The 14,750-nt window shown below is 35.3% G+C and overlaps 2 protein-coding genes and 1 long non-coding RNA gene across 3 annotated transcripts; 2 read left to right on the top strand and 1 right to left on the bottom strand.

The window, feature by feature from the left end:
- Positions 1-74: 74 nt before the first annotated feature.
- On the bottom strand, positions 75-7,879 carry LOC143448387 (uncharacterized). The gene is made up of 10 exons (XM_076948111.1): positions 3,889-7,879; positions 2,496-2,592; positions 2,224-2,329; positions 1,983-2,076; positions 1,592-1,788; positions 1,236-1,367; positions 832-1,002; positions 483-631; positions 271-372; positions 75-196 (listed from the first exon to the last, which is right to left on the bottom strand). Exons 1-10 carry the CDS (start codon positions 3,907-3,909, stop codon positions 111-113), a joined length of 1,155 nt encoding a protein of 384 aa, XP_076804226.1. The 5' UTR covers positions 3,910-7,879; the 3' UTR covers positions 75-110.
- Positions 1,684-2,111, top strand: LOC143448388 (uncharacterized). Its single transcript, XR_013114453.1, has 2 exons — positions 1,684-1,825; positions 1,969-2,111. It is a non-coding gene; the product is annotated as an uncharacterized LOC143448388 (long non-coding RNA).
- A 3,863-nt stretch (positions 7,880-11,742) lies between the features above and the next one.
- Positions 11,743-14,750, top strand: LOC143450543 (uncharacterized). Its single transcript, XM_076951142.1, has 8 exons — positions 11,743-12,344; positions 12,450-12,577; positions 12,673-12,805; positions 13,115-13,267; positions 13,461-13,573; positions 13,662-14,122; positions 14,259-14,391; positions 14,544-14,750. The coding sequence occupies exons 1-8, from the start codon at positions 12,143-12,145 to the stop codon at positions 14,730-14,732; spliced, it is 1,512 nt and encodes a 503-aa protein (XP_076807257.1). The 5' UTR covers positions 11,743-12,142; the 3' UTR covers positions 14,733-14,750.

Raw genomic sequence — 14,750 nt, 5'->3', positions numbered from 1 at the left:
ATGCACTGTCATGTGACCAAGATTAGCAATAGGCATATTAAAAGACGAAGAAAGATTAGAGTGTGAATGGTGTTCAGATACTGCCATTGGTTTTGTCATGTGTAGTGAAGCTAAACATTAAATAAAAAGCAAACTAGTAATCGACTGATAACATAATCACCTGAGCCACCATCAGCTTTGTAGACAGCATAATAATCTGAATAACATAGAATAAACAAACTACCAGTACAAAAATCTTATCTATATCAGACTACGTATTACATCACGTACTAGGTGCTTTTGGTTGTTTCGCTGGGTGACTAGTGGAGCTCATGCTCTCAGAAGAGCATACGCTTTCAGTGCTGTAGCTCAAAAGCGATGAGTGACTTGAAGCTAAAATATATTTGCAACTAAATTGTTTTTTAAAAATATAAATAACATATTTAAAACAGTACATTTCATCGTACTATCTTTCTAAGCCAAAAGAAATAAAAAGCCCATACACGACTTATTTGAGCCTGAAAGTAATGGTAGTGCCAAAGATTTTTTGGAGGATGAAAATCTATTCAAACCAAGACGTCGTGATGTTTTCCAGCCGCTTTGCAGTGTCAGTTGACGCCTTATGTGTGCTTTCACAGTACGAGGATCCACACTTAAAACAAACAAAATTACTTGAAGAAAAGTTAATATAAAATTGACTTACAGACTTAGTTTATAATTGACTTTAATTCTAAAAACATAATTATCTGATGACTAATTATAACTCAAAATAAGTAACTTTTTAATGCTTTGGTAGACAACAGCTTTGTGAAAATCTAACATAGCTATCACAGTACATCACTATCATAGTACCAAGTTTGAGACAGACAAGTAGGCACTGCTAACCCAATTTTACCACCACAAGAGACAACGGGTGAGAGATCTCTAACACGCAACTGTTTAATTATGTGTTTCTGCCTTGAAGGTAACACATCAAGTGGTTCTGTTTCCACACTAAGATCATTTTTATTCACTTTATGGAAGCTGCAAAAGTATACTGTATCAACCCTGCTATGAGGAACCATTAATATACTCGATTCACTAAAGTTCAGCATTATTTCCTCAGATGATTTATATTTTATGCTTATGAAAATTGTAGTGTAAAAACAGATGATTTTTAAAAGGAAATATTTATGAAGTCAGAAGAAAATGTTTAATTGAATACCTTTAATTACATAGAAAAGGCACCACAAAAAATTAGTTTAATACAAACATACTTGAGTGTGTCACCCTGCTTATGATCATTCTTGTTATAATTCTGCTCGCACTCTTCTTTGGATACAACTGAGCCCTTTTCTCCCGCTGAAAAATTTTCACCAAAGTTCTGACGAGATGACAGTTGGCTTAAACTGAAAGCAGACAAGCACTACTTTAACATTGCAAAAGCATCACGCTATTCACACGTAGGCTGTCCGAAGTTACGTAACACCAAGACCAGTTCAATATTAACATTTTTCAATACAATTGCAACATTAACATTTTATAGTTTGAGTTACAATATTGGACCACAAAAACTTCTCTAACACCATCAATTTTGCAAAATTTGAAAAAGAAAAAAGTTATGGTCATGTACTTGTTTGATCGAGGCAATAGTTGTGAAGATAATGCAATCGGAAGAATCGAATAAAGCACTTGCCGCCTCTTCTTTCTCCGATGGTGATTATGCAACGAAGGAGAAGAAGAAATTTGTGGATGTCGGGATGGAGGAAGCGAACACGGAGCCTGAAGCTTTTTATTTACTTCTGGCTGTTCTGGATTCTCTCTGATTAACTGATGAGAGAGGCAGGAAAAAATAAATTTCTTATAGGTAAGTTTAAGGTTTCTTCTGTTGAAATAGTCTGAATAAGAAACTCTTTGCATAAAGCAAAAAAGGATAACATATGATTCTTTAAAGCCTAAAGCTCAAGCTATATATGGCATTTTATTGCAAAACCTTAACTTCTTTTGTAGAGAAACTTTCTAACCTTGCCACCACTATCAAGTCTTTCAATCTGAAGCAAGTTGTTTGGACAGGACCTCTTTAATAATGGAACCAGAATAGCAAGGTTGCTTGACAGTCTAGTACAAATACAGCCAGTAAAAAGTTTACACAATTAGAGCTTCTGCAAGAGTATAAAAAGTCTTCATCTGGCCATAATCAATTGCTTTTACCAAGTTATTTTTACTAGGCTATCATAAATACTTTACCTATACAAATTTATTTACCTGTGTTCCAAAACACTGAGAGTATTGTTATGTGGAAAAGACTGTGGAACAATTTGTGCTTTAAAAGCCTTATCAGAATTTTTTCTTAAGTTAAGAAAGGGTGACTCTGTAAAGACAGAGCCGATGTTATTACCAATTGCAGTAGTTAAGCTTAGAAAATCACAGCATACTCAATTCAAGGTAAACAAGTTAAGTTTAAAAACAAATAAAATATACATTTAACAGTTAAAAAATAACAATCATACCTTAATTCCAAAAATGCATGTACTCACCTTTTTGAGAAGGCTTGTTTTTTTTACTTTTCGCAAGTACGGCTAAGGTTTTACTTCTTCCAATTCTGCAAGTTTCTGAAGAAAACTTGTCAATGGTCTATGAAATAAACCAAACGAATTAAACTTCCAATGACAATGCATTTCTTAAAGGTGAAAGCTGTTGATTGCAAGAAACTACAGTTAACAAGAAAGTAAGACACAATTAAACTTGTAATAATTCTACAATTTACAACAATCAAAATTTACAATCATGCCTCATACTAGCGATATTTCAGGAGCTATAACATTAATTATTGCAATACAATCATCCTAGAATAAATTATTCTAAACTGCCTATTCACTCAATTGCTATTATGCATCATTTGATATTAAAACTGAAAACTCAATTACGGTACCCTCATTTCAGCCTATTAATTATATTATCATTCATCACAGATACAGTGCATGCATAATATAAAGAGCAGCAAGTTAACTATGATTTGCTTGAGGACTAACTGCTTGGTTCTAATTTCTTACAAAAACTATAAGCTAACATATAATATAATCAATAAACATATATTCCTACACATTACACATGACTTCATCTACAATCAATGTAAACTATAGCACTAGCACAAACATAAATAGATTAATACTGTTGGTTTAATTATGTAGGGCACATAGAGAGCTCAAAATTTTAAAATTGGTGTTCTAAAAATCCCAGCAACCGCTCACAAACATATAGCTCTAATTCAAATTAATTGGCTGAAAAATGATCATAATAATTACAGTTGCAACTACAACAAAAAATAATTGCACAAAGGCATGAACAGATATAGAAGTAATTCTAATTACAAAGCTATCATCTATACTGCCTGGCAGAGCTGCTTTACTCGAGTACAAGACTTGACACGAGTAATACTCGAGTAGCATTTTGTAGTACTAGAAACTACTTGAGTACTAATTTCCATGTACTTGATAGTTTTCAATATACTTGAGCTGGTACTTGTTTACCTATTTTTATGGTAAATTGTTATTGCATATTAATCTTAAAATTGTTACTGCATATGTTTATCAAACTTTAAGCTGAAGTAACAGTATATGACCGGTCATTTATCCGAATTTGTTTCCACTATTACCCTTTTGATTATTATATTTGCCTTCTACGTTTAAGAACAAAAGAACTCAAGAATTATTTCATAATTTCTATATTAGTATAAAGTGCTCGAGTAGTTATGCTGTGTATTTGGTACTTGTCACCTGGCCTGGTATTTTCACTCGTACTTGAGTGTTTTTTTAACTAAGTACTTGTACTCGAGTACTAAAATTAGTACTTGTATACAACTATGTTGCCTGGATTTAATCATATACACTAAATATACTCATCAATAAATAGAACATCATCTTTCATTACAGAATCACGATCATTAGACATGCTTGATGTAAAAAAAACATGGCCAATTCCTCAACTCCTTGGAAACAGGCATCCTTTTTTCTATTCCTCCATTGAAAGCAATGTAATTTAACTGCTCTACAAGTTCTTACTGTATATATAGATCTAAAAAAACATTATTTATAACTAGCAGTTATTCATATGTATGAATGTATCTCAACTGATAGTAGAATGTTTGTATATGTTTGAGAACTACAACTGCACTGCACTACATTTTACATTTTTTCACGCACTCACTTATTCATAGTTCAAAACGTGGATAAAATTAGTTATTTGAATGCTAACTTGAAAATTTTAAACAGGGCACTTAAACAGTGGTGCCCTGCCAGCCTTTTTAGATTTTACACAAACAACTGTTGGCATGGTATCGAAACTCAAGGTCTTCGTGCGAATTAAATTCAGCGATAATTTCTCATTACTGGAGCAATGGTTATCGAGCTGGTGTAATTGCAAGCCAGGTGGTCTAGATATTACACTATTAAACCAATCATATGTAACTGCAATATTGGTACTTTGAATCTGGTTTCCCTATTTCGTAAACAGCTGCATACCTTTCTAGCAAATGTCAAATCTGTCAAGGAAAAATGACAATTTGTATTGCAAATTGAATAAATGTGTGGCATCCAACAATAAGCTTACATCAATATCACATATATATATATCATACTCCAAATGCATTTATTCTTCAAAACCTTTGCTAGATCAGTACAACACAGGTCAGGCTACATTCACTTTATGTTATGAGCCAGATTAAAAGCTTTTTATACACAATTATCCACACATTTCAATGTTTTCCAATTCTTTTATAATACCTGCTGTGAACTGGCCTTCAAGCAACGATGTCACTAGTTTTAGTTGAACAAATAGATGCTTAAAAGTTACATCAAAAAGTAGATATATAGTGAAGTAGATTAATGAATTTTGTTTAATTTAGAACTTATTGCTTAATCTAGGCAGATCCTTTGTCCAAGCAAGAATTATTTAAGATCATTCACAATTCTGTTTTTGCAGTGAACTGTGCCACTAACCAACGTTTCTCCGCTTATGTAACTTTGACCGTTTCAAAATTTTAGGAACTAGTCATTGTAATGCCAAAAATGGGAGAAATTATAGAATATGCTTATTTACTTCAAAGTTTGAGGTGATCCAATTAACCCAATGAGTGAGGTTTAGCTTTAGCTTAACCTAGCAAAAATTAGATCAAGAATACAAAATTTAAAAATAGTGGTGCATTTGGTATTACAATACTTATCCTCGCACAGAGGAAATCCGGGTCTAGTGCAGAAGTGCACAGCCACAGGATGCATTTGTATACTAGGCCTTAGCTACTCAAACTGTGACGTCATCTGGTTGTGCACTTTTGCACTAGACCTCGAATGTCTTTACATGACTTAAACTTGGCAATGATTTCTCACCGTTCAAACCCAGTAACTGAGTTTATCTTTTTTTACAAGTTCTGATCGACATTATACACATCTTTTAAACTTGGTTTTTTGATTTTTTTGTTATATTACTCGAATTTGGAACTGTTCATCGACCACTGAACAAAAGCGAGCATCGTTCATACTTTGTTCAAGGGATTACAACAGTAGCTTAACTGGGAATTGGCATGCTAACTGCTCCACCACCGAGCCGACATAAAAAAAAACAGTTGCATGTGCCTTTAGGCATATCAGTAGATATTATGAAGACTGCCACTAGGCTATTTCACCAAAAAAAAAGCATGCAATCGAAGATATTTTTCACAGTGTCTTATTACCCTAACTTAAAAGTTATAACATAGTAACCTAAACCTAACTTAAATCTAGCTTCCAATCTAAATCTAACTCCAATAAAACCTAAAATAGCTAAAATCAACTTTTTACTTAGCCATTCTCCTAACCTAACCGCTTATCTTTAACAACCAGATTCAAAAGTTTGCTGATTTTGGGTGATTAATCTCTTGTGCAACAAGATGAAACAGTATAGGCCCAGCCATATGAACAAATAATTTTATAGTAATAACACTGGACAACAATTTACAACTTATTTTTTATTCCTCGCTCATTTCAAGTTTACCTAGACTAATTTTGCAATGCTGAATCCAAATCTGGTCTTAGATTTTTTCTAACACGTCACGTTTTTGAGATATGATATATGCTCACGACAACCCATAACTGTGATTTTGGCTAATTTTGGCTGAGCGGAACAAAACATTACATGTAATCAACCCAGTAATTTCTATTGAAAATAACAGCATTATCATACTGCACAATTTAACACAACCCAGGATAATTAAATCAGACAAAAATAACATTATATTCCCTCAAAAGTGCTTTATACACTTGCTCTTTCGAGTATGTTCAGTGTCAGTTTCACGCTGAAGAAACCAGCAGTAGTCCCCCATCATGTTTGGGTTAAATCGACCTCTATACCGCGATTCCATCACAGAGATGTCTTGGTGAAATCTTTCCCCATGCTCGTCGCTCACATCACCCAGGTTTGGCGGGAAAAATTCCAAGTGTGAATGAAGAAAATGCAGTTTAACCGACATTCTGCAGCCCATTTCGCGGTATGATTCCAGCAAATTGTCCACTAGTTCCGAGTAATTTTCTGCCCTGTACTTCCCAAGAAAATTTTGTACAATCTGTACAAATGCATTCCAGGCTTTTAATTCAATTGAATTAAGCTTGGATGGAAATACTGGGTCACGGATCAAATCACGTATTTGGGGGCCAACAAATATTCCAGCTCTCATTTTAGCATCACTTGGTATTGCACCAAATTTTTCTTTTATATGCAGGAATCCATCTCCATTGAAATCCATTGCCTTCACAAATTGTTTGATCAGGCCCAGTTTAATGTGAAGTGGTGGCAAGTACACTTTGCTCGGATCAATTAGGGGTTGGCACTTAACATTATATCTTCCAACAATGTAGTCCGTTCTCATTGGCCATTCAGTTGTGTCATAGTGGTTTGCATCGTCTCGACTGTCCCACAAACAGAGAAAGCACATATGCTTGGTGTAACCCAACTGCAATCCGAGCAAAAGTGACACAACTTTAAGGTCTCCACATATGTTCCCCCCCTACCCCTACCCCCCCCCCCCCCTCTATAGTCATGGCCAAGAACATTCAAGAATGCATTAATTGTGAAAAGATAGAACATTGCATTTACAAAATAATGTCAATATTAATCTTACATAACATGCATTGTGACATAATATGACCAACAATTCGCTGGGAAAGAAAATTGCACAATACCTTGTACTGTAGAACCTTATAATATAGTGCCAATCAATGCAAAATCCGAATTTCGTGAATTTTCATATCTTGAAAACCTGACGTGATAGACCAATTCTGATTTCAGATTTGGAATCAGCGTCCCAAAGTTAGTCTAGGCAGTTTATTTTCATTTGAGGAATAATTTTGCTGTTGTCCAGTGTAATGGATCCCCCGAGCAATTAGCAAACATTCTCTTTTATGTATGACCCTAGCAAACTTTCCAATTTGGTTTCACAACAGGCTGACTAAGATACGGTAAAATAGTCACTTCGTAATTTAAAACATAGGCTTACAGGTCCATTTAAATAGCAGCGTGCGGTACAAAATGCGATGCCGACATAATGAAACAAAAAATTCAACTTGCATGCTGGCAAAAAGATCTATATGCAAATTTGGGCCTATACTGTATAATTCGTCCATTCCCGTATTAGGTCCATTTATACACATTAACAGTTTGCCCCACTAAATGGCGTACAGCCATATAGAGTTAGAGACAGAGTAGGCTACCTTTCTGAGGGATAGGCTCAGAGTAGGCTACCTTAATTATCTTAATTAGCTTGCTCTAGCGGGAGGACAGCTTTAAAATGAGTGCTGAGTTTGCAAATATGCTCACAGTCCGGGTACGGTTGCCTACATTATATGTTTTTTTTCTTGTAACGCAAGATACCAACAAGCAGTAACTCACGGCCTATTACTCCATCATTGCAGCAACTTGTTTAGCTTGGTTAGCAACAAAAATTAAATCCTGAAATCATTTTATCTTTGTTATAATCATAGAAATATTATAAACGTTTTGCTGGACATATAATGCTATAGGCCTACTTTAGTTTTAATATTTTGACCATCGTATTACGGTATTACTTTTGTGGCGGTCAGTGCCATAAACCAACAAAAATCCCTTATTTTCATAACACAGTCTTGCAATAAAAAACAAACGAACAAAATTTAAAACAAATTTCATCCTATAGTACAGACGTGGGCAAACTGCGGCTCGCGAGCCGCATGCGGCTCTCCGGCATGTTTTTTGTGGCTCTTCTAGTCGAATCGTAAAATTCCAAAAAATGTAAAGGCTACCAAGAGTACCGTTTATGAAAGTTTCTGTGTAGTTTTTCTTTATTTAGACCAGGATTTCGTTTATGACGTAACACTAGACATCGATTCCGACATTGTTTTCAGGTATAGATTCTATACTCCATGGCTATGGCAAAGGTTGTCAAAATGCACCTCACCAACATGTTTTTATGGGTCTTTTAGTTAAAAAGTAATATCCCAAAATGACTACTAATAGTATAATAACCAATTTGACAATCATTACTGATTTTGCGGCTCGCTGGTGTTTATATTTTTCCGCAAGTGACTCTTTCATTGAACAAATTTGCCCACCCCTGCTATAGTATGTTAAAATGTTATTAGCATACCTCTGATGACTCCTGCCCGCTGCGCTTTGGTCCCCTTGGGAACTGTTCAAGTAGTAAGTACAAGTTTACCAGCAAAACATCAATTTATAGTTCGTCAAAAGCACACTAATATTCTTTACATAGGCTAAGTATATGCAATACTGTTAAGTGCTTGTCGTGGTTTAATAAAATTTTTAAATATAATTTAAATGATAAATAATTGTTTTGCAACATCGTTTTATTTCGTAACCGTTTTACCGTGTTACCGTGTTACTTTACATCCTTTTGTATGATCTTTTGAAAATATTTTTAAGATAATTATTTTCAAAGGCTTCTTCGAGGCTAGTGAAATAAATCACCTTTTAGCCTATCATGTAAGCTGTTGAGAAAAACCAATGAACTTCATAATATTTTCAGGGTAATTTAATTCATCTGTACAACAAAATTCATAACTTATTTGGCTATTTGACTCGATCACTCGATGAACAGTAGGCTATGCGAATGCGACATTTGTCTCGAAAGAACATAAATTTGCACTTATTATAAATCTGGTTCTACAAAGCAAATTAACCTAAAGTATAAGACACCAACACATATAGGCTACATTAGTTCAAATCTTTTAGACTTAGAGGATGACGTGTTTTGGTCCAAAAACATTTCGCAGGTTAATCTCAAATTGTAACTTATTCAAATTATCAGATCGGCAGGTTGGGCTTTTGCCCATGTTAGGCCAGGGTGTTAGGCTTTGCCTACGGCTATGGGCTATTTTGAGACATCAAATGTTAATCACAGTTGTCAGTTGCAACTTTAACTTTTTTAATCTGTGACATGCTTTATTCAGTCTATTAGGCTGCATTACGTGATTTGTTATTTCACGTTAGATGTAACTGTGGTTTATACATTATATTACGTATAGGCAAAGATATAACGTCACACTCAAATACACCTGGTTTTTACAACTTTCGTCATGCAGTAGATTGTCTATGTATTCGGCGTGTATAAGCTGTTCTTACTAATAACTCCTCCAAACGTATGATTTCGGTATTCTGTAACTTGCAATATTATTGTGCAAATCACGGTATTAAGTGTATCTAAAGGAATCCTTTACTTCGTACCGCATCTCTAACCTAACCAGCGAACTTATGCTAATCTTCTAGTTATCGTTATCAACACTACTTAAATTGAACTGAATTGTTATACTTTGTGTTTTTGTTAACTCGATTCTGACGACGTCGTTTACGACTTATCTTGCTGTTGTGTAAGCAATCCGAAACTAATCATATTCGTCGTGTCTGCATGACATGACTATGATATACGGTGAAAGGTATGGTATCACAATTTTATCTTCTCATTAGAGAAAAGCCTTAGTACGGCTTAAACCTGGCGATGATTCCTCACCACTCGAGCCAGGATACGCATTTTATAGCTTGTATAGGCCTAGGCCTATATGTTTTATTTTGTATTTTTTATGTTGTCTTGCCCGAATTCGAAACTGTTCATTAGCATCACTGAAACAGAGCAAGCGTCATTAACATCTCGTCCAACAGTAAAGCAGTTGGAAATCGAACTCATATAGGCAACCTACACGAATATTTATGGATTTTCTACTTTTTCTTCCTCCACATGACGATCGGTGATTATAGATTGTCAGCTTCGTATTCAGAACAACATTTTCAGCTCTGTCACAGTTGCCTCTCCGTCTTTTTGCGTACATAAAGGTTAGGTCTCTAAAGGTAAAGGGCGGTATAGGTATTCGACCACAAACTCATATAAACAACTTTAGGCTTATTTTTAAATCAGATCAATCTGACAGTGATATACGACACAATTCACAATTTCTAAAAAATAAGTTACGTCAAAAATTTGTTTAAGGGCCAAATTAATTATTGAAAGGTGTGTTTAAAGGTGTGTTCAGTAGTAATGAATTTATTTTTTTAAGATTGTTTGCTTCCTTAGAATGATTAATTTATCGTAAAATAGACTAAATGATATAAGGCTGACAAGTTTTGATAACTAGTCAAAACTTTGGTCACCAACTCTTAGCTTTGAAAGACTGCGTCTCACTTTCGCGCCAAATAGAAATGTTAACTTAGCCTATCTTTGTGGATATTTATATCTTTGTGGCTTCCAGGCTCATAAATTTGGATATTTTGAAATAAAGTATAAAAAGCGTGCAGATTTGAGTTTTATCGGTTTCTTGATCGATATGACATCAGCTTTTTGTTGGGTTGGCGACACATGCGTAATAAAGCAGCAAAATTTCAACGCCCAAAGCAATAATAACAATATTTACTCTTGCTGCATTTCATTTCGATGTAACTCAATGCTTTGGCAAACTTTTGAAGTGCTAATTACAGGTGTATGAAGGAAACTGCGAAACTTTCAATTAATGACAAGCATGCTTTCCTGGATTCAACCACTAAATTGATTTATACCAAGCTACATATCGGCCAGATTACCGAAAACAGGTTTTCATCGTGAAGATTTAAAAAATGGTCCCATTGATAACTGAAAAACTTTGATAGGTTTTTGCTTTATGTTATTAACCACACTTTAGGAAGTGGTTTACCATAATCTGCCGCACCTAGCCACAATTACATCTTCACGATAATTGATAACGCCTATAAAATTTTGTTATCAAAAGATGAATTCATTTACCTTCATTCGTCACAGCAATGGTAACATTGACATATCATGATTTCATTTCATTTATTTTCACCACACCCAAAGACTCACCTGTTGTCAAAACAACTCTTATTTCTATTGATTCTTGGTGAACGCTTCTCGTAGGAATTGGCATAGCGCAAAATAGATGGGCAACATAGGTTCTTTTGGATATTTAATTAATATCAAGTATTTAGTTTTCATTGCTATTTTTCATCAACGGTTTCTATAACTCCAGCATTTAATTTAGATACAACATTAACCTATAAAAACAATATTCACCTTTAAACGTTTAGTATAGGACTATAGGATAAGCTATCTGTTATCTGATGCTTAAGTGTGACTCACGCTGAAAAAAAACTGCTAGAAAAAGAAACATTGTTTGAATCATTGTTTGGAAAAATTTTTTACCTTCCGTCTTCAAAAAAGAGAGATTAACAATTGACAATGATTGACTCACGGTCAACATCGTACCTGGCAGTAACGAAAGTAAAATCAGACAATTACTTCAAACTGTATGCGGTGTCTGCATTTGGAACACTCCTTTTTGGGCGCTTGATTGACAAGAAACGCTTCTTCTTACTGGCGAGGAAAGAGTATTATTCGAGTAAGGTTATATAAAGAGCATACAGTCGGCAAATTTCACTTCTAATCAATGTCAGCATCAGCGTTTTAACTGATTCTTGAAAAACAGAAAGCTAATACGTTGAGGTTTAGCGCTGCGGCTAGTAGAGTTATAAGCTACTTGAATTAAACCTACAAGTGTATTGCTATAAGCGGTATTCTTGTGCTACAGCAGAGCAAAAGTACGTTTTTAACAAAAACTAGATTACTAAACAGATGAGAAGTTTGTAATAATTTTTTACAGATTTTTTTCTACGGGATAACAAAATGTCATTGGAAACAAGAATAATTCTTTTGACATGCGCGGTTAATTTGTTACAAATTTATTCTGTGGCTGGCCACAGTTGGTTAACTTGCACAGATTACACTGAAAAGAACGGCGCAACGTGGGATCCAAGTAAATGTAGAGGCTTTCCAAGAGATGCAGCTCGCTTTGCTCCAAAAACCGGAACGTTTGGGTTTGATACAGGTAGCCTAGGCAATAAGCTTTCGATTAGCATGCATACATTTATATTATAATGTTATCCCATTATACGTATCACTGTACAGTTTAATTCACGTCATAATTTTGTAGGCTATGATCATTTGCCTGGAGATTCGAATGCATGTCGAGGAAGGCGCACGAGCAGCTCCTATACGTCCGATCATCCAATGGCTGTGTACTATCCTGGACAACAAGTGGTCTTAGTTCACCCAATGAAGGTATAAGATAATGCTTATGAAAGGAATTAGCGTGTAGGAAGAAGTTTCAACCGAAATGAGCAAAATGGTAATATAACTTTGTAACACACTTTTAGAACCACGGGGCGGATGTCGCATGTGGCTCCAAGTGGATCCCCGATAGCGGAAGTTGGATTTACAGATCAGGAGTAAATCCAAGTACAGATCTTACCCTGACGCAGTTTAGAAGAAACCTTGTTTTTGATTTAGGTAAACTTCATATGATTCTTAACATTAATGAAAGGCTGGTGTTATTTATAAATGTAGGCCGGATGTTGCTATTGTTATAGCCTGCCACTATGTCAGTGAGAAACATTGCGCGTTCAAAGCTATTTTTCACAGTGTTTTGTTGCTGTTGTAACTACGTTATAAATTAACCAAACTTTATAACATAGTCACCTAAACAATATCGTATATAAAGCATATGTACTGTATTGTTTATTAAGCTTCATTATACTGTAGAATCATTGCCTCGGAAGTACGGTGTAAAAGAATAGGCTAATAATTATCTTATACTAGGTCGATCACCGTCAGGGAAAGATTTCGGCAACGATGATTCTTTGAGTAGTGTGTATCCCAAATCTGGCTTTCAAAATGCACCCAATTTTTGTCAAGGCACTGATAAAGCAATGGCAACTTACAGTTTTAACGTTCCAAAAAACTTACGACCAGGTAAAAATGATTCCTTTTGTATTTCAATGCATTTAATCGATGCGTACGATGAATTACAAATAAAGAGAGAATTTGAAAAACAGTTTCTAAACTTATTGAAAGAAGTTACAAGTACAAAATACATATTCATACAATATATAAACAAACTTTTATTTGAGGCTGCCACTAACAAGATTTTTTTTATCAAACATAGGTTTATATACGTTTATATGGATGTGGGCATTCAATTCAGCTAACAATGTCTATAGCACGTGTTTTGAAGTAGAGATTGTGCCAAATAAAGCAGCTAGAGACGCCAGTATTCGGGTATGTTAATCTGTAACAACAACAAGCAGATAACACCAACTTTTGATATTTTCCTAGAGGATATTACAAGATCCTTGCAATATTTTAGGCCGGAGGAATAACAGATTTCAGTGAGCCTTGCGGTGGGATAACTTCCAATCCGAACGTCATGGGAAATTCTAACCCAGGTTGTTCAAGTGACGGTGGACCAAGTTCATATGCCGCTATTCCTGGTCAAGCCCCGACCACTACTACAACGCAGAGCGCAACCACGACCACACAATTACGCACGGATTCCTACGACTACACCACTCCTTATCCCGATTATCCCGACTATATTACCCCCTATCCTGACTACAGCACAGGCTATCCCGATTACAGCACACCTTATCCCGACTATAGCTTTTATAGCAGCACGGAAAGCCCTGATAATGGATACAACGGGGGGAACGGAAACGGCAATTCAAAGCAGACGACATCTACGACTCCGGCCACAACGACAACAACTTCATTTTTCAATCGACTTATTGGGCCAAGCACAGCCAGGCCAAGTCCAGCTGACCCTAACAAGTGAGCCAGTCTTGTTGTAATATTTGAATGGTAGTCCAACTGATGTCAACTTGTATACTGCAAAATGTTTGAAATGCGAATGTTTTAAACTTTAGTGAAATTCCTTCTATTTTCCGATTGATTTTTCTTCTTATAGTGTGCGTTTAAGTATCAAAGTTCATATGAAGTCAACACAATTTGCTGGTGAACTGTGGCTTCCTTTCGCACAAGACGGCACCTTGCGCAGATATATCACCGTTGATTTTACGTGTGACGTCGAACTAGCCAGTGTAAGTTTGTAAAATTAATTTAAGTTGATTGAATAATTTAAGATGTATTCACACTAAAAATTTTATGTGTCACAACAATTACAACATTTTACTACAATGTACAATATGGTTTGTAAACATACCACAACTAACAACTCTTTTCTTGCTTTTAGTTCTGGAATTGCCGTACGCTGCCAAACGAAGACGCTAGAAGAAAAAACCACTTTGAAGTGGTTCAAAGCGGTACATTGGAGCTGGACACAAATCGTATATTCTATCATGTTTCGTTTACGGAACCTTGCGATCTTTCCAATCATGCGCCCGTGGCAAGGCTTATTCGTGAAGAAATTAAAGCAACTTAAATGCTTCAAATGATTTTT

This window comes from Clavelina lepadiformis, chromosome 3, assembly GCF_947623445.1.
Source record: "Clavelina lepadiformis chromosome 3, kaClaLepa1.1, whole genome shotgun sequence".
NCBI lineage: Eukaryota > Metazoa > Chordata > Ascidiacea > Aplousobranchia > Clavelinidae > Clavelina > Clavelina lepadiformis.
The sequence above is the reverse complement of the archived record's forward strand: the minus strand, read 5'-3'. Positions and strand labels throughout refer to the sequence as shown.

Coding starts and splice junctions, on each gene's coding strand:
- LOC143448387 (XM_076948111.1), bottom strand. CDS start 3,909: ATGTCTAATGATCGTGATTCT. Junction 2,593..3,888: donor TGTCTAATGATCGTGATTCT/GTAATGAAAGAT, acceptor TTTATTTCATAG/ACCATTGACAAGTTTTCTTC. Junction 1,003..1,235: donor AAGCAGGGTGACACACTCAA/GTATGTTTGTAT, acceptor ATACTTTTGCAG/CTTCCATAAAGTGAATAAAA.
- LOC143450543 (XM_076951142.1), top strand. CDS start 12,143: ATGTCATTGGAAACAAGAATAATTCTTTTGACATGCGCGGTTAATTTG. Junction 12,578..12,672: donor TCTTAGTTCACCCAATGAAG/GTATAAGATAAT, acceptor ACACACTTTTAG/AACCACGGGGCGGATGTCGC. Junction 14,123..14,258: donor AGTCCAGCTGACCCTAACAA/GTGAGCCAGTCT, acceptor TTCTTCTTATAG/TGTGCGTTTAAGTATCAAAG.